The sequence below is a fragment of the Triturus cristatus genome, chromosome 3_2 (genome assembly GCF_964204655.1).
Source record: "Triturus cristatus chromosome 3_2, aTriCri1.1, whole genome shotgun sequence".
NCBI classification, from domain to species: domain Eukaryota; kingdom Metazoa; phylum Chordata; class Amphibia; order Caudata; family Salamandridae; genus Triturus; species Triturus cristatus.
Genome location: NC_140584.1, coordinates 77,746,335 through 77,766,269, shown reverse-complemented (window position 1 = coordinate 77,766,269; position 19,935 = coordinate 77,746,335). Strand labels below are relative to the sequence as shown.

The 19,935-nt window shown below is 41.1% G+C and overlaps 2 protein-coding genes across 5 annotated transcripts in view; both read right to left on the bottom strand.

The window, feature by feature from the left end:
- LOC146856833 (uncharacterized) overlaps positions 1–19,935 on the bottom strand; it is a 162,351-nt gene that overhangs the window by 35,338 nt on the left and 107,078 nt on the right. For 3 of the 4 annotated variants that reach the window (XM_085647269.1, XM_085647268.1, XM_085647267.1), the window contains one exon: positions 14,545–18,783. The exons of the other annotated variant lie outside the window; for it this stretch is intronic. In XM_085647269.1, the coding sequence (XP_085503395.1) occupies positions 18,155–18,775 (621 nt within the window). In that variant the 5' untranslated portion in view covers positions 18,776–18,783 and the 3' untranslated portion in view covers positions 14,545–18,154. Of the gene's footprint in view, positions 1–14,544; positions 18,784–19,935 lie in introns of those variants that run through there. 4 annotated transcript variants of the gene reach the window in all.
- The window catches only part of LOC146856834 (uncharacterized), a 207,217-nt gene that overhangs the window by 112,511 nt on the left and 74,771 nt on the right, over positions 1–19,935 (bottom strand). The gene's annotated exons all lie outside the window — the stretch shown is intronic.

The following is a 19,935-nucleotide window of genomic DNA, read 5'->3' as shown; positions in this document are numbered from 1 at the left end:
TCATGAAAGTATGTGTATACGTCTAAATTTACTACTCTTAACTCTAAATCCGTGTACCTTGAAGAAGCATGTATCTTCTAGATAAACAGACATGAAGTTAATAATGTAGCTATAAATAAACTTATCTATAAATACTTATCTTCATGATATTCTCGTAGTTGATATTCTAGATAAAAAAATGTTGGCTGTATGATTGTTAAAATTCAGTATCATAGTAGAACACCAACCACCCTAACCCAGTTGTTCTTAACAGTGGTCCTGGTAGCCGTGGGGGTATGCAGCGCCTACTGAGTGGGTCAGTGACACCGTAGAAAATTAAATATTAACAGATTAATAAAGTTATATAGTTAAAGAGGCAAAATGTAAAATTTGAACATTTTAAAACTATTTCAGGGAACAGTGCAAGTGTCTCAAACAGAATATACTGTGAACAATGGGTGGCCTCAAAATGAATTTAGAAAATCTCCAATCTTTCCATTAAAATTAATATGTTGATTTTTTGAAAATATGTGTGTGAATTAAATGAAATATTTAATAATTTGTGTACTTGCTGGATGAATGTTTGTCTTTGTATTTTTTGTGTAGTGTTCTGTGGTACAAATCATCAAAATTGCGTCGACCATTATCCCAGGCTTCTAGTAATGACTCAGTAGAAGTGCCAGATTCAAGCTATGATTCTGTGGTGGTTCCTGGATTCCAGTAAAGATTAAGGGGTTGTCCACCAAAGTAAAAGGGTTAGGAACCACTGCCCTAACTCAAAAGAAAGGGTTACTAACAGCAATGTTAGGAAAGGCTTTATCAATATAAAGTGACCTCACATTACTAATGAAATAATTGTCAAAGCAGAAGTACTAACAGCTATAAATCTCCTTAACTCAGTTTGAACTATCATTCAAAAAGCAGCTTTAAATAGGTTTTGAATTGTTATCTATTTATTTTCAAACTCAAGCTTATCAGTATCACCAAATGCATGCCTTTCTATCAAATATGCACTTTCCATGTTGGGTTAACAAAATCTTGCCTTTTTCTGAGAGAAAAAAACTAATGTTTGCATCCTTTCCAAATGTCAGCTTCAGATGTTCCTAATACAAATGCCTTACTGTGAGAAATTCTGCTCCGCCTGCCACGGTATTACCGGCACATAACACCATCACATCACACCATCATATTAAGACTGTTAGGGACGCCAACCATAATGCCAAAGATGTCTACTTTATGCCAAATATGCCCACCATTAGGTGAGGCCACAATTGTGCCATGACTGTGCATCATAATGCTCAACCACCACATCATGTCAGTAGTGGACATTATTATTCCAAAGATGGCAATGATTATGTAACAGATGGCCACAATAAGGCCAATATACTCTCAATAAGGCAAAGATAGCAGCCATTATTCCATTTGGCCAGGATCAGTACAAGGATGCTTAACATATGTCAATATTTACCATTATTATGCCAGTGCCAACATAATGTCAGAAAGAGTCATAATTGTGCCATAGGTGAGTCCATTAAATCGGGGGCACCAAAGACATTTGGTTTTCTCCGACACAATTAATGGCTTCAAGTGCCTGTTAATGAGGCACACACCACCAGCCACATATACATGAAATATATAATAGAGCACATATGCACAGAGAAACATTTCAGCAAACAAACATACACACACTATTTCCACCGTCTGAAACAAACAAAGTAATTACCTGTCTCCACTGTCAATCCAGCCTATGCTCTCCTTGGCTACAGGCCTACTAACAAATGGTTGTAACATAATCTAGGGCTGGGTTTATGCAACACAAATATGCCAGTAAAATGAATTAAAAAAATAAAATAAACACTGATAAGATGGGCTCTTTATATGGCTCTCTTCTCAATTAAGCTGTGATTCTATCATAGTACTTAAGCCACCTTTACCAATTTTGATAACTCTACAAATATTCTGAAAATGTACCAATGCTGCTTATTGGGGTTATATGTGAGGAGTCCAACGAAAAACTTTCAATGTATCCTTTGCAATACGGTCCCTTCTACTGCCAATGTTCCTCACCATAAGGCACATCTTTGCAATATTAATTCTTCTATTTTGTTCTCTGTAAATACTATATACATGGGTATATCTAGTGTTCTCTGCATTTCAAGGTTTGTACATTTATTTTAACTTAACAGGGCACCAGTGAGTTCATCAAAAGAAAGCCCTATCAACTGTATTGGCCTAGCACTATTATTCAAGACTTATTTACCATTATGTCTTTTAATGTGATCTATAGGAGCGTTTAGCTTAACTGTTAAATTTACAACTTCCTCATTTTAAATTGTTTCACACCTACCATGCTAGTTCCCATGACTGCTATTTATTGTGTGTCCATCACAGTCAGTGATATTTCCTTTACTTTAGTCAGTTGGACCAGGTCTAAATAATTAAACCATTATGTTTCTTCCAATATAAATCATATAAGCAAAACGTGATTCCATTAGTGCCTACAAGTCAGAAAGCACTTATATCAGATTGACACTTACCCTTAATTTAAACATCACTACACCCTCCCCGATGAATAATATGAAGGCCAAAGTAAGATTGTCAATTTATTTTTGACGATTATCAATCTGACTCACTCTGCTAGGACACATTTCTTTTATTACATTGGCTGCAACCACAAGAATCAGTGTAAATTTAGTATCGCTGTGCTTACCACCTTGATTTGTATACTACACACTTATTCATTTTCACTTAATCCTTCCTATTTAGCATCTTTATGTTTTGATTTTTTTATTTCCTCATACATAAAACAAAATGTGCAACCTTTCCTTCCTACATTTTTATCCACCAATTCAATGCCTTTAATAACATATAGACCTCTTTTCTTGGGTCATTATGACATAGTAAGATTGTTTCTAAACAGCAATATATCACTTTTTTCTTGTGTAAAGCCTCAGATTTCAAACTATTTATTGAGCCTTGGGCACTTCTTATTGCTTTCATTTCATACATGAGCAATCTTGTCATGGAGTTCTTTGATTATCTTTAACCCCATTTCTTCTTATTTGTTGGACATGACTAAAGGTTTGGTTGAGATATTTCACGAGTTCCTGTTTACAATTATTATTTTGGTGCAACAGGGCTTAGGATAATTGACTCATAAATCACCTTGTCCACACAGACATTTACCAATCGTTTCTACAGTATAAATTATTTGAGTGTACGGGGGGCACTAGAGGGCGCACAGCGAAATGGCTGCGATGTAACGCAGCTCCGCCGGACGGAGCAAAACACGCTTAACAATCCTACCGTTCCCATGCCTGTACACAATTGGAAGTCACGGAATCGAGTTGCTGAATGCCCCCAGCATTCCTTGAATAGTAATTGCGCCATCTGAATGCTGCTCCTCATCGGCTTTTCGACAGATTGATTCCGCGACCCGATGCTCGCAAAATGGTGGCGCCGCTATCCTACGCTCCGACGTCGGAGGCCTCACGCTCCGCCTGCAGCTTGCGCTGTACCCTGGAGTCCTTTGCTGTCATTGACTGCTCGCCTGACTGGCGGCGCCTAATCCCTGCCGACTTCTACCCCACAGGTGAGAGCCGAGTGAGTGCAAGGAGGGAGTGCCAGTTCCCTGTGAGGATCCTCCGAAGACGGAAGCCGCTGCATTGGTGAAGGGTGAGGCATGTCGGCGTCTCTGGGCTTGCAGCCTGGCGAAGTGCACGGGTGAACACCATAGCTTACATGCGACACGGAGCCCTGAATGCCGATCACGCATAGGTACCTGCTTGCCTCCGACGACATGCTGCCCTGCCAGCCTAGCCTAGCCGCGCCAGGTCAGACATTGCATTCGCCCCCCTGACTTGAGTGGACCAGGAGAATTGGCGGCGGCGGACAAACACTGTCACCAGAATACCTGCGTCCATACTGGTGCCACTGCGAAGTGTCCACATTGCTGGGGTGGTCAATCCTGCACGGTCTGGGGCTGTTGTGCACGCCGCTGGGCTGGCGGGGTCCCCGAGACGAGCACACACGACGCCGACATGGTTACTGCAGGATCCTCACTGCTATAAACCTTGCTGTGTTGGAGGGCCGTGCCCCCTGAACCTGATAACCGAACCACTGACATTGCTGCAGGGACATTGTAGGGATTTATTTTGATTTGTCTGAGCGGCGGAACCAGATCCCCTACCTCTGGACAGCCAAATTTCTAACGCATAAATCAGCCTCTACATAAGGGAGACGCTGTGTGATGTAACAGTGCCATTGAGACTGTGGTGGTGCATTGGAATCTTCTACACATTCTGTGATCCACAAACAGTGCCTACACGCCATCCAGCGCTTCCATCATGGGGAAATCTGAGCGCAACCAGCCACGACAAACTTTCAAACCGCGCAAATCTAGCAAATCCAGGCAACACGTGGCCTTGGACTCGGAAGCAGACGCTCCTTCAGATAGTCTCACAGCCATAGAGAAGATGCTACTAACCGTACAAAACAGTTTGCAAATGATCGACGGCAAAATTGACAATCTGAATCTCAGAATGGACCACATGTCCACTAAACTGGACAAGCATGCGTTGAGACTAGGGGAAGCCGGAACCCGCATTTCTGAAGCTGAAGATGGTCTGCAGCAAATGGCCGAGAAAACCTTTGCCATGGAAAAGATGCTTGCTGTGATCCAGGCAAAGAACGAAGATTTAGAGGCCAGATCAAGGCGCAAAAACATACGTATAATGGGACTGCCCGAATCCACCAATACCGGGCGCCTCGAACCTTATGCTGAGAATTTGCTACAATCCATATTTGGTGCTGAGAACTTTTCGAAAATGCTGATTGCGGAACGTGCTCATAGAACTCTAACAGGCCGGCCGCAACCTGGGGCTCCCCCAAGACCCCTGATAGCACGTTTACTCAACTACAGAGACCGTGACACGATCCTCCGGCTGACAAGAGAAAAAGGAGATATCGTTCATGAGGGGAACCATCTCGCTTTCTTTCCAGATTTTACGGCAGCAGTGCAGGCAGCGCAAAAGGAATATCTCCCAGCCAAGAAGCTCCTCATTGCTGAGAAGATCCCCTACGCAATGTTGTATCCTGCGCGGCTGCAGATAGACGTTGGTGGGAAATCGAAGATCTTTCACAATCCCAAATCGGCAACAGACTGTGTGAAAACCCTCAAACGGCGACATTGTGAAGCCTCCAACCGTCCTGGCAATGATGAAACACCTCACCAACAAAACTCGGACTGAGAAGTGGCGACGCCTGCCTGAATCTAATGGCAAATCCACCAAAGATGCTGTGGAGGGGCGAGAGAGGGACTGTACACCACCCTCGAGAACTCGTGATGAAAGACTGCTGTTATTTTGGTCAACGTCTTGATTGCTGGAATGGCAGATAAGATTTCCTCATTTTCTAAGGGAAATGTTTAATTTACGATTTTATTTATTTTGAAATGCAAGGGCGGGAACTTAGTTGACGGAGTCTCTGTTCACCTCCTGTAGATCTCAGGAGAGGTTCTGTGTCTCTATGCGCCCCAATGAGTGATCCCCAACACTGGTGGTTCTGTGTGTTTTGTTTTGCTTTCATTTTGGGGGGATCTGGGATGACTTTGGGAGGTTGGGGCTGCTGAAGTGGGTGGGGGGCTGGGGGGTGGGACTCAGGGGCACTTGGAGGGATCTGCCATGCTACTAGGTGGGAGGCAGGAGTTGGGGATATATTGAGTCCATGTTTGAATATGTTCCTCCTGATTGCACTGTGTACAGTGACCAAGCTTGCATGTACTGCACTGACTGATTACATGTCGACCTATGACTTGCCTCTACGAACACACCACCACCATGGTATCAGGTGATAGATGTACATATCTAACATGGAACGTTCACGGCCTCAACACTCCTCAAAAGATTAGGACGATATTCGCGTATTTAGACAGACAGGGGATACAGATCGCACTACTGCAGGAAACGCACCTTACCACTAAATCTGAGTCAGGGATAGCACGCAGGTGGGCCGGATACAAGCTGGCCTCTTCTTACTCCGCCTATGCTAGAGGGGTTCTGATCGTGGTCAAAAGAGGCATACCATTTACGCCCATTGACACATACACTGATAGCGAAGGGCGCTGTGCCATGGCAAACTAGGTATGACACTGATTACTATTGTCAATATATATGGTCCTGTTGTGGATGAGCCCCAGATTTTTCACCACATGTTTAATGTGTTACGACGCTGGCCGAAATCAACGATAATATGGGGGAGCGATCTCAACACTCATTTGGATCCACTAAGGGATAAGTCCAGTCCTCACATCTCTCGCACACTCAAGGTAGCGCCATGGTGGAATTTGGATTACTAGATGTTTGGCGCACTAGGCATGCTGAGACATACATCGGTACACATGCCACACCAGCACACAACACCTGGTCCCGCCTGGACTACTGGCTCTTGGGTGAGAAAGCTAATGACTGGGTTACAGGGTTGGAGATCCTACCTTGCACGCTGTCTGATCCCAACCCAGTGCGACTGACACTCACTATTACCGCTAATCTGCGGCGTCCATTTATCTGGCGATTCGCTGCAGAAGCTCTCTTGGACCCTGTATATGAAAATTCTGTCCGTACAGCGATAATATAGTACTTTGAGCTGAATGTAGGAACAGCGTGGACATCTTGTGGGAGGCCTTCAAAGTGACTATTCGTGGGGTCTGTATTAGCAACACATCGGGCATCCTGCGTGACATTAGAGGACAATTGCACAAACTAGAATCCTCCTTGGGGGGCCTTGAACAGGAATATGCATCCACACCATGCGCATCCACATTAGCTCGTATACAAGAGACGCTTATGGAATATGACTCATTAGCAAAGCATGAAGTCAATTACATCTCACGTAGGCACGTCGCCAGATTGTACGGAGAAGGGGGTAGACCAGGTAGGCAGCTGGCCTTTAAATTGAAGTTTAGGGCCGATCATCATCATATCTCTAAAATAGTTGATGACCGGGGCACTGAGCACTACGCGCCCCAAGATATAGTGGACCAATCTAGGGATTGTTACAAATCATTATACGCTCCTTCAGGGAGTTTAGATATTGAAGCACTAGAAGACTATGTCTCTGACATTGCATGTGCATGGTTGGGAGATGGACAGCGCGAATATCTTGGTCAGCCAATTGACGAAGCCGATGTGAGAACTGCAATTCTTTCTTTGCCCAACAAAAAGGCACCGGGACCAGATGGCTTGACAGCGGAATTTTATACAACGTATGTAGATCTGCTGACGCCTTACTTACTCAAAGTGTATGCCGAAGCACATGAGACTGGTGAGCTACCGCCTTCCCTCAGACAGGCTTTGGTCATAGCGCTGCTTAAGAAAGGCAAACCTCCATCCGCCTGTGATTCGTTCCGTCCCCTCTCATTGATCAAATTGGACACGAAAATCCTAACCAAAATCCTTGCTACCAAACTCCAACCGTTAATGCCTCATTTGGTCTTACCGGATCAATCTGGCTTTATACCCGAAAGATCCACATCTAACAACCTAAGAACCATTTTTGCCATGTTTCACGTATTGAACCCGGACCTCCCTGCAGCTGCAGTCATGCTCGGCGCGGCTAATGCATTCGACTCGATCGAATGGCCATACATTTTCCATGTTTTGACCCGTATGGGGTTTCCATCTGTCTTCTTAAAATGGGTGCAACTATTATATACCGACTCATCAGTGATGGTACGGGTCAGAGGATTCACCTCCAAGCCTTTTTGTATTGAACGAGGCACACGACAAGGGTGCCCACTGTCCCCTCTTGTAGTGAATGAGCCACTTTTGTGGTCTGACACCCTATGATGACCCTCAACCACCACCATTTTGTACTGACTTAAGTGTGTTATGTTACCCTAGCCTTAATGTAGGATGGGTTTGCATATGCCTGCTTCTCTTCTGTCCTGTAATCTTGCTGTCTTTTAGTAGAATAGTCTTGCCAAGAATAGAAGGTATGGGATGTTGAGGTGCAGTGTTGTGGGTGGTGGTGCACACATGTGCTTAATGTTGTATACTGAGGGATAAAGTCTATAGTGTTATTTGGGTTATGTGAATTATGTGTTGAACTATTGCCTTTGACATAGCTTCATGTCATTCTGATGTCTGACTTTACCTTGCTTTATGGCAGTGCTGACTATTGCCTTTGACATGGTTTCATGTCATCCTTGCTTTTCTGATTCCATCTTGCTTTGGGCCTTTGTGTGCATGGCTTAACTAACTCCATTTTCATGACTGAAGCTATTTTCTGTGCCTGCACGAAGCTACAGAGGTGGTGTGGGCATGTTTTGCTCTTCTCCTGTTTTTCGCACTTTACTGACTAGAGAGAACTGGTTCTTATCAGAAGAATGTACATGGTCTGTCTCGGAGCCATAGCAAAGGCCTGATCAACCGATGCAGTGGCCTTGGAGCAGGCTGGTACGGGCTCTCATGAGAACGAGGGGGCGAGTCTTGCTAGAAGCTTCGTTGTGTTTGAATTTGTAATAAAAAGGGGAGCCTACACTGGCCTGGTGAAAGTTCACGACATGGAGCAGACGTGTTGTCATGGAAGAGTGGAGGCTGGTGTCACCTCTGAGCTTTCACCCGGTTCAAGCAATGGACTCCCCTTGAGCAAAGTGGGGTGAAATTATAAAGCAGTAGATGAGGTGTCTCAGCTACTAACTGTCTCTTGATTCTTTACTGATCCTTTCCTTTCCTTCTTATTTTCTGATTCTTATATCCATACATATATATTTCTACATATATGTTTGCCTTGATTGTGTTTCAATCATACTATTGATATGTTAGAGTCTGCTATGATAGGTGCATTTGGCTTACCGTGTGGTGCTATTTACTAATAAATACATCCCAGATATAACAATTCGTCTTTTCCTTGTAGCAGGAGGTGTGGACTCTTCTTGGCCAAGTATTCTGTTGTAGAAGGATGGGTGAATTCCCTTCTAGCAGGTAATTGTGTTATAGGAAGTTGTTCTACTCCTGGCAAGTGATGTGCAAAGTATATTTCGCTCTAGAGAAGTGCGTGTATATATTGTTTTCTTGCCTGCCTTTGGGGGAGTGTTGAAAGTTTGCCCACCTTAGGAAGTGCTGTGTATATGTTATATTCCATAAGTTTGGAACTGATATTCTCTCCCTGGTAAAGTGACGGTACATACCTTGGTCCAGGGGAGATCTGAGACCTTTCATTACACCTCTATTGTTTGCCATTATGCTCAAACCCTTAGCCTGCATAATCAGACAGCGACACAGAGAAGCAGCACTAAATTTTCACCACCGTCCAGTGGGCATTTCTCTTTACGCTGACAACATGTTGTTGTTTATTCATGAACCACAGCGGTTCCTCGCCCCGGTACTATGGGAATATATCCGGCTCGGTTTATTTTCTGGTCTCAACATAAATTGGGATAAATCGGTTGTAGTACCACTGATGACAATCACTGCTACCCAAACTATGGAGTAACCGCTAATATGGTCTACGGAGCCGGTCAAGTATTTAGGAATATGGGTACACCGTGACCCTGAAGTGGTCATAAGGGAGAATTATGGTAAAGCATGTATGGATCTGGAGCAACAAGTAGACAGATGGTCGGCACTACCAATATCCCTGGCAGATCGCATAGCCTTGATAAAAATGGTTATCTTGCCTCGCTTCTTGTATCTTTTTGGTAATAGATTGACGGACCAATTTTTTACAACGGTGCACACTCTCCTACTACAACTGACTTGGAGAGGCAAAACGGCCCAAGAATGCTGGAATACGCTCACGCTGGACTATGATAGAGGAGGTTTTAACACCCCAGATTTATATGCATATTATTGGTATCACCCACACAACTTCACACCCCACGTAGCTGTAGAAGACGAAGACGCACACCCTGTCCCACTCGCTGGTGTACTAACGCATACACACAGGGGTTCCCCAAGGGCCGAACTCAGTACTTTGGATGTTACTATAGGGGCCTGGCAGCTGATAGGGAAAATGACAAATAAGCTCCCCCTGTATGTTCCTGCCCTGCCACTAGCACATCATGCAGCGCTCTCAGAGACTCATGAACACAGATCGATGCGGTTACTCAGTGAGGTTGGTATGGACTGCATGCAAGACATATACCCTGATGGGCACTTTATAACAGCGGACGATACACTATACATTATCAATCAACCTCTCTTATTCCAGTTCACAATCCATCGTCTGAAGCTCGCACTTAAAAAACATTATACGGCCTTCCCTTTTGAACCCGCTACACTAAAAGCTCTACAGCTGCTACTGGTGGCTCCCACGTGGCGCCAGATGATTACTAAACTATACAGGGTGGTGTGGGAAGAAAAAGTGAGAGCTATTAATAGAAGCCTACACCGCTGGAATGAGAGGCTTGATACCCCACTAACGTCCATAGAGTGGGAACAGATCTGTGCACTAACGGGCAAACTCACCTCTAATGCAAACTTGAGACTCATACATTTTAAATATATACATCAGGTATACCACACGCCTCTCAAATGATACACTTATGGTCTTAGAGACATGAGTAACTGTAAGATGTGGACACTTGGATGCGGACTTCTGGCATCTTGCGTGATACTGCACGCCAGTGGCTCAATATTGGGACGCAATACTGAACTACATTCAGCACATGTCGGGGGCTACAATGGAGTGTACACCTGTAGTATGCCTGCTCAGCTATATTCCTGGCCTTAAAGGAGTGCTAGGTAGATTTGTATGACTCACACTTTTATTGGCAAAGAAACGCGTTGCACTTACCTGGGAGAGTAAACTAACCCTATGTCTTAAACACTGGGTCCGTGACATGATATATTGTAAAGACAATTTTTAATTATATGCTGAAGAACTTTCTACGTCTGCTAAGCCTAAAGAAATATGGGAAACCTTGCGTAAATATCTCTTAGAACAGACTCAAGCAGAAGAGGTCCCTGCACATAAGGAAGGCTGAACCTTTGGTCTATATTTTGAATTTGACTGTGATATAGAGTGCATGCAATTCATATACCTCTACTTTACCTGCAATGTATATAACAGTGCTTATGTTATTATGTGCCATTATATGCCTTGTTACAACAACCGCACAGCGTGGCGTTAGCAGTCTCTTTCTATTGTTGATCTTAATAAAATGTATTAATAAATAAAAAAAGATATATTATTTGAGTGTACTTGCACCTTTTTATGCAAAGACAGTTGGCCAAATGTAAAATAAAAATGCAAGTCTAGCTTATAAATATGTATATATATGTTTCTTGATTTTAAAACCAGTATCTTTACTATTTTTATTAAATTCAGTATTTATGTTTTCGTGGTGTTCTCCTTTGCATAAGTTAAATATTTCTAGTGTGCCAATGCTTTACTTTTTCACTTAAAATACTAGCAAATAGAGTATTTCACCCCCTCCATCTAGTCTCTTTCCTCATTACAATTTTTTTAATTACAAAATAATTCAGTATAGCAGAAACATCATCTGTAACTAAGATCATTGTTTGGTCACTTTACAAATTATTTGTTTAAAGGTGATATGTTTTTAATTTATTTAAATGATCCTATACATGTACATGATACACATTTTGTAACAAGAGAACAATAAACAAAGAGTTTCATTAACACAAGTTATTTCCTATACCAATTGCTAGGAGAGGCACCACTAACCTATAATATTAAACAACAATAAAAATAACATCTATTGTGACTGACACACTCCATGTAATTAAAAGGAGAAAAGTGAACAAGCATACAATGGGCTGAACTTAGTATAAACATATAGAATTAAAAAAATATAGCTATAACTCTTAAAACTGATTCATATCATATGTTGTATTTCCAAATTCCCTATCTCGACAATGCCTCATTTCATAACTCATCTCTTTACGCATCTCGAGCATTCATTGCTCAATTAAACGTGAAGGGTTATGGGAAGATTTCCATTATCTAAGTATTATTTTTCCCCCTTTAATATAGCCAATAGAAAGAAGGGTCTTACATGTTGTGAAGACAATGCCCATAAGAGTACAGATATTTAAGAATGGCAAGCAACTATGACATTGGAAAATTATACACCGTAATCACGTTTATTCTTTCAAATATCACGGGCCATACATTTCCAGCTTTGGGGAAATCATATTGCAATGAGATCAAAGCTGATGGGGTGCGGTTACATGATCAGCATTTCTGATTATGTTGCAGTCCATGTAGATATTTCCTGACTAGTGTCCAGTACTTGTATTTCAACATTACATTCTAAAATTACACTGTTTCAAATTCAGTCTTGGAAGTGTTTTTCATTTGCTGAATTCCTGCCTGTGAGCCATGATTCATACCGAGTGGGGTCCATATCAATCACATTTGCCTTAAGTTAAACAGATTTACATTTACATTGGTCATTTTGTAGTTCTCTGCTGGGCAACAGAAGGAACAGATTTAGCAAAGCAATGCACATGTTGTTGGAACCAGAATATGAACCTTACAAGTCACCGAGTAGTGATAGTTACAGAAAAAACATTTGTCTCAAGGACAAGGTATGTGATCCATCTTTTCATTCATCAAGGAAATTACTAGACTAAAGCCAGTGATTGAAAATATGTTATTTGACGGATGCAGTAAAGGAGCCATAGTTAGGTACTGGCTGCAATTTTCTGATATATTCCATCTGGGACATCATCTGCTGATTCCCACTACACTAACCTATCCATTCTACCTCAAATAGATTAAGAGCCTGATTAAGAGTACGGCGATTCACAGGACCACGTACTCCTAGTTGACTGCCGCATTTTGAGTGCGATGGTCCCACCTCCACAAGACCGCAGCATATCCATGATCCCTTGGTGGTGATGCTTCGGTCTGGCCCAGGAAACATTTCTGGTGGTGCTGCTGCACCGCCAAGCATATTCGGAGTGAACCCGCCATGAAAACTGTGGCAGTGAGGAAACATAGTGGGCCCTCCAGTGCCCCCTGTATCCTCAGGGCCATGGGATTTATTTATTTATTTTATGCATGCAGGGGGGCACATTTTGTGTGCATGCATCCTCTTTCCTGCATGGCATAGACTGCAGAGTCTATGCCATGCAAGAACGGCCTTTGACGCTTTAATTGCGGTGCCTTTTTAATGGGCACTACAGTGGGACCGTCAAAGCACTGCCAGACATGAGGAATCTCAAAATCTGGTGGGCGGTATTCACACGGCTTTGGCCGAATGGCAGCGAGGTGGCGGGCCAGCTGGCACACCGTCAAAGTCATAACTAGGCCCTAAATGATGTACATAGCACAGTTTTATGAATGAAAATGCAACTGTGTAACAGAAGTTACCTGCCCATTTTTCACGTTTTGATTAAATAATTCAGACCTAAGTGCCTTAGCAATGTGAGAATCTCTCTCTAGCTTCCTCCAACAATTTCAACAAAAATGTATGGCAGATCATGGGGCCAATATCGCTAATGGTGTTTTCATGCCACATCTAATGACAAAACACTATAGATACGTTTATGACTGATTGGAAAGAATAATTAATTATTTGCAATGAAATGTGTTATTTGCTGTAGCAAAGTTTCAGTGTTAATATCTCAAAAAGAAAAGACACAGAGTAAAAAAAACATGAAGTATATAATAGAATGAATCCTAGGTGAATTAACAACATATTGGCTTAATGTCGAAGAGTCCAATTCATTTTGTCACCTACATTGTACTTAGGTGTGCAACTGAAATGGTTTAGGAATGCCAATGTATGCGAACCAGCTTACTCCCAAATGACCAATGTGGTGTAAAATTGCATTTGTGAAAATCTGCCCACTGTAAATGCCACCTGAGTTCCCATACCACATAGGTTGGGGGTTTCTACTATGAATGATAAGAGTAAATTGTATGAATGGGGAGGAAATACTCCCAAAACTGGTATTAGTTTAGTAGGCAAGGTGGGGTTCTCAAAAGGAAAAAATATTTCCGCTATGAAAAAATAACATGCTTTAAAGGGCGTTTGCATTACTGCAGAGTATTTACCCAAGGTACATTTGTAGGAGAACATGCTTTTGTTTTTGAATAACTAGTCGCTCAAAAAAACTAACTCGAGCACTTGCCCAAGGAAACTGCAGCTATTGCACATTCCAATACCTACTCCAGGAAACATTTGTCAATTAAAAAAAATTAGTCATACATTTACTCCATTAGATTTACTGACTTTTTACAATCGAGCGCCTTTGCTAAATTATATTTTCTCTAATGTGCTTTACACACAATAAAACAACTCTTAAATGTCACAATGCAGGGCCTCTGCAAAGGCGAACTTACAAGCAATTGTATCCTTTTCCGTTCAGCTACTGTATTTTTGTGAACTGTAGCAAAAATAAATGCCTATTTGGAGTCCTGTCTGCCTAGTTTTGGTACTTGTAGCAATATATTTGTGTTTCCAATCAGATACACTTCAATCTTTTGGGATGTTTGAAATTACTTTCTCACTAGGCTCAAATGGAAACATGTAACAACATTTAAAGAAATTAGTGGAGTAGAACACACACAATAACACCACACACCACGAACTAGTTAGCATGTATCATTTATGTGGCCACTTTTATGTATATAAAGGCAAGTTTTGCTACTGGAAAAAGATACAAATACGGACATAATTGCAATAACATGGCAAATGGTATTTAAAAGCAAAATGGACAGAATAAACTTTTGTAGGTAAACTATTCGTTAGCGGTTCAACACATTTTTGCATTGTACTTTCCCAAGAAGATTATGATAAACGTTTTCCAATACTAAACTAATGATGATCAAATTTGAGTGACCCTAAAAATTCAGTTCAGACTATGTTTTTCTCAACCAGGTATAGGCGGCAGTACATACATCAATGTAATTTGTTTACCTAGTCCGCAAAGTATACAAAACCTTAAGAGAATGATCAAAATGCTAAATGTGTTCCCACAGTTTACCTTTAGCATTTGGAGCCAATTTTGGTTCTCGGAAAATATGACAAAAATTGCATGACTACTCACATACGTAATATTTACACAAATGAAAAATCATGCACATGGATTTTCACTTAACTTTTATTTAGTTTTTGAGGCGGAAAACCTTTTTACCCATCGAAAAAAACAGCTTCCTACACTGCCATTAAATATGCAGGGGTTGCCTTCCCATGCCTATCCTGAAAACACACTTACTCCTGCCCATTTTTAGAATAAACCTGCAAATGTTTTTAATGTAAGAAATCTACCATCAAGGATTATTTTAATGGATACGAACTTAGAAGTTTGTTGGTAGTCATCTTCTTTTGCAGAAAACACCCATATTTCTGTCCCTACATCTGAATTTGTAAATGAAGAAATTCCACAATCCTGGTGGAATTTCCAGAGAGTATTCAGGTGATGTCTAATGTATCTTAGTGTAACAAAATGATGTTACCTGACCGTTGAATCTTCAAAGTCATCACAGAGGGTCCACATAATGTACATGCAGACCATTTCCTGCACTCATTTAATGGCCCAACTTGCTCAGTCTACCTTTTTAATACAGCGTGTATTATTGGCATTTAACACTCACACAATTTTAGCACGGTAAGGGAAATGAGATACAGGAAGATTACATTATTTGCCAAGGATCACCCAATTTGTGTTGGTTGACGCCATTAATATAAACCAGGTATCATTAAGACGGAACAATCAACTCCTAGTTGGGTACTGCAAATGTAAATTTTTATTTTTCAGCATTCACAGGGCCTGATTACAAGTGGACCCTCCCAGGTGTGCTAATTATTCTGCATGACAAAAATCTAACTCCGATGTTTTCAGAATTTATCGGATGTGTTAATTATCTCATATTCCAGTTTTCCTGGGGACTAACATGCAAGTTCTGGTGCTTACCACATCAGAAAACTCATGAGGGAGAAGTGTGGGCGGCCACAGCGGCTGACTCCAGAGCACGGAATCACGGTTTGATTGCCGGCAACAGATCACCATCATGTGACTCTGGGCAATAGCTCACTTAATCTCCCCAACGGCCCTCAGCACCTTGAAACCTTAAGGGGTGATATGTTCGCGCTTTACAAATATGAATCATTATTATGTACAGGTAAATACCAGATTTGAAATGCTGAAATTTAAGGAAGGGTGCCATTTTTATCACATGTGGTAATTACCAGGTGCGATAAACCTCAGACCACTGGTACTTGCGATCCCTGCACAGGCTACCGAATGTTTGCAATCTGATGCGTTACTTGTAATTGGGCCCTCTGTAGATCACTAAAGCAGCTTTTCCCCATGTAGCTTATTGCCTTTTGAACTGATAAAAATGACATTTTGCGTTGCTGCAGCACTTTGAGTTCACTATAAGGGTTCATTTGATTCCCACATTTGAGAGGAATTCCAACTGATTCTATTGGAAAAATGATTTAAGTTGATTAGTTCTCATTGATTTTCTATCTCATAGATTCCACCGCTCATGCACAAAACACTCCCATTTTTACTACCTTTGATATTGGAATTGCACCACTTATTTTAATTTCCCCATCTAATCGTTGCTTTCACTGCTCTGTTCCTTTTTCAGCTTTCTGTTTTTGACTTACTTTTCACCCTATTTGATACTCGGGCGGAACATTGGTAAGGTGTGATTGTGCCTGGGAGATGAGTGGAGCATTTCTCATTACATTTAAAATAAAATCAAGCAATACACATTAAACTAAATTGTAGATATATGTATAAATTGCGAGTTATTATAATCAAGTGTGCGGTACTGAAATGCGTCGAATAGTTTAAGCGAGCTGAAGGGATTAAATTGGGACAGTGAAGCTATCATAAGAGGATACTTGTTCAAAGTTTTCTCTGCCCCAGTGGAGGTATGCGTAATTATCAACATCACGTGATGCGTCATGAAAATGTGCACTTGTAAAGGTCATAGCTGTGTGCTTATTTTTAAGTGGCTGCACTGTCTACATAAAGCTCATATATTTAATCTGGAAATTCTCTATTTGGTGCACACACTGCAGACATTGTTCCTGAGAAATGAGCAGTAGCTTCCTCTCTCTGTTTCCTAGCTGGGATTTCTGAAGCTCATGAACTAACACTGACAATACCTGCATAGAATATGTGCTTTAGATACTGCAGTTCCATAAAAACAGGCGTACAGCTGGGCCCTACAGGATATGAACCAAAGTTTACAGAATTTTTCACACTTTTACCTCTTGTTAAATAGGTGATTTGTGGGTCTGAAATTGCAAATTGAAGGCATATATTTAATTATTAAAAGAACTGCAAAAAGGAGTTATATCAGATAAAAGGCGTACTAGCAAGTAGCTTAACAGGTTCTAACAGAAAAGCTTTCTTTTCCCTCTCTTCAAAAGTACTCAAATGGGAGACAAGGTGTTTGGAAATATTTACAGTGAGAGAGGAGGCCACAGCTACCTGATTAGCCCAGTGGTCAATGAAGTCAGGAGAGAATATATTGCAAGGCAGTTATTGCTGGCAATAAGAAAAGGAAAATAGATTTTTCTTCCTCTCACTGTGAAACAAAATCGAACACATGCAGCTAAAATTACACTACCTAGCAAAACACCAAAATCTTAAAATTGAAAGGTAAACATAATATTGACAATAGAATAACCCACTGTTGAGTCTCTCCTTAGCTGCCCGCATCACTCAGAAGAGGTATATTGAAATGTGACTAGACTGATGCTACCTGATGAGGGGGGAGAGTTCATTCAGTTGTGTCAGTTCCATCTCCATGTGTTGCAAAAGGAAATTACGTTTTTTAAAATTTATTGAGTTTTATATAGTGCAAACATGGCCCTTTCAGGTATCAGAGCGCTATACAACATGGTGGCAAGTAGATAAGCATTAACAAGTGACCCTTTCGGGAACGAAAGCGCTGTACATCAGGAAAAGCAAACATATAAAAATTATCTTTTCGGAAGCCAGTTGGAGGTGATCAATTTTTAACGTCAATATTAAAACATTTTCACACCAACACATTTGTTTTTCTGATGTACTTTTGTTAATCGGTATTAGTTGTAACATTTTAAAACAATCACTTAAACACAGCAGTTTTTTGCACATTTGAATTAGAAAATGCAAGGGCTTAATAAGCCTCACTTTAGACACAAAATGCATTAATTACATGATTATGCAAAAATATGCATAGTTTCACTGTCCAATTACTTTCTTTTGTGGCACTTGTGCTTAATTTCGAACGGGCATATGGTAGCCCTGCAGGCCCAGCATCTTACAGTGATATGAGGTTTTTTGGTTTCTTGTCTGCAGATTTTGCATTTACCTTTGATGTTTTGTGTTTGACGTGTCTGTTTTATTTCTTTTTTTAACTCAGCCATGAGTTGTGCATCAGCACAGTGTGCAATGCCGACTATGGTGATGCGTTTGGGATCCCAAACACAGTCCTCTTCAAAGCGTCCATTGGTGGGAGGCAGCCATGCTGTATCATATCCATTCTGATGCCAGGTGGCTTGGAGTGAGACTCCAGCACCGTCAATCTTTTTCACCTTTCCAACTCGAACCTTCAGTATGAACACTACTCTATCGGAATCACTACAGAATGCGGGGTAACACATTGCTTTCTGCTTATCCCGGCTACAATACACGCCAGCCCCCAACGTGCCACCAGCGGATGGTCTAAAGCCAGAGGTAACAATGGATTTTGCGTTGCTTTTCATAGTCCCGTGATACATGGTGTAACCATGGCCCCTCTGAGGTTCCTGCCCAGGTTTCAGCTTCCTGTTTTCATCGGTGAATGTTTTCCATCCACTGAATGTAAGGGTCATTTCAACACCTGCATTATGAGGTAGCATAAATCAATATTAATGACACGAAATGCCAATATAAACAGAATATAATATTTATTATTATAATATGTTGATCAATTACAAAAAATCAATACACAATCATAATACATTGTGCAACATTAAAGTTTAGGTGCATTGCAACAAGATTGTAGAATATAGTGTTGACAAATCCTGCCAAGAAGGTCAAAGGGTAGTGGGGGAATGGATTTCTAGGGACACTAAGTATGGGAACATCTTTATTAGCCAAGACAAGGCTGTATGTGTTTGTAAGTATGGCAGATTTAGGTCCATTGATAAAGACCGCCCAAAGTGGTGAAATATGAAGGACAACACAATAATTGCCATGCTGTTATTTGACAGCATACACTCATGTCATAAACTTCTATTTGCGCTGCATGAAAAAGACATATTTGTAATAACTTGCCATTCTCACCCTGTAGCATTTTTTTCTCTCCACACAAGGAATTAGGAAACTAAAGAAGTGAACAGTATCATTAGGACAAGTTCACTATTGTAATTTCTACTGTATATTCTATCTCTACCTGTCCTTCTACAATTATTGCACTGCATTACCTCACTGGGAGCTTTCATTTCTGTCTATGATGTGCTCTGAGGAGAGAAAATATGTGCACACGCAACAATAGAGAAGCAACACTTAAATTAATAAATATATTCCTTCATGGATTTTAAACAAGAGGGTTACTTTGGGGAATGCCTTTCTGGGACTGGCAACATAATTTAGTGTCCCCCACAACTACTAATCCAAATGCAAACCTATTGTTTTGCCTACCAAAAATGCAGCCTTTTTATTTCTTCAATAGCTATTGTTGAATGTCATCTGATAAATATGTCTGTCGGGTCTCAAAAGCTAGCATAGTATTTTATAGTTAGTAAGTGCCATAAAACTATAAAAATCCTGTACTACCCTATGATTATCCAAATGGAATGTAGTTTCCACTGAAAATCTATTCTATTCAAAAGTTTGAGATCTGCAACAGTAAACCTACGATTGACTCAAGAAGAGTATCTTGAACCAACAACCATTGGGCAGAGGAGATTTGCCAATCCTACCATCCAGGTTCTGTACATAATTTTCTTTTGATGATCAAAAGCTTTGCATGGCAAGAGAACATCCCATC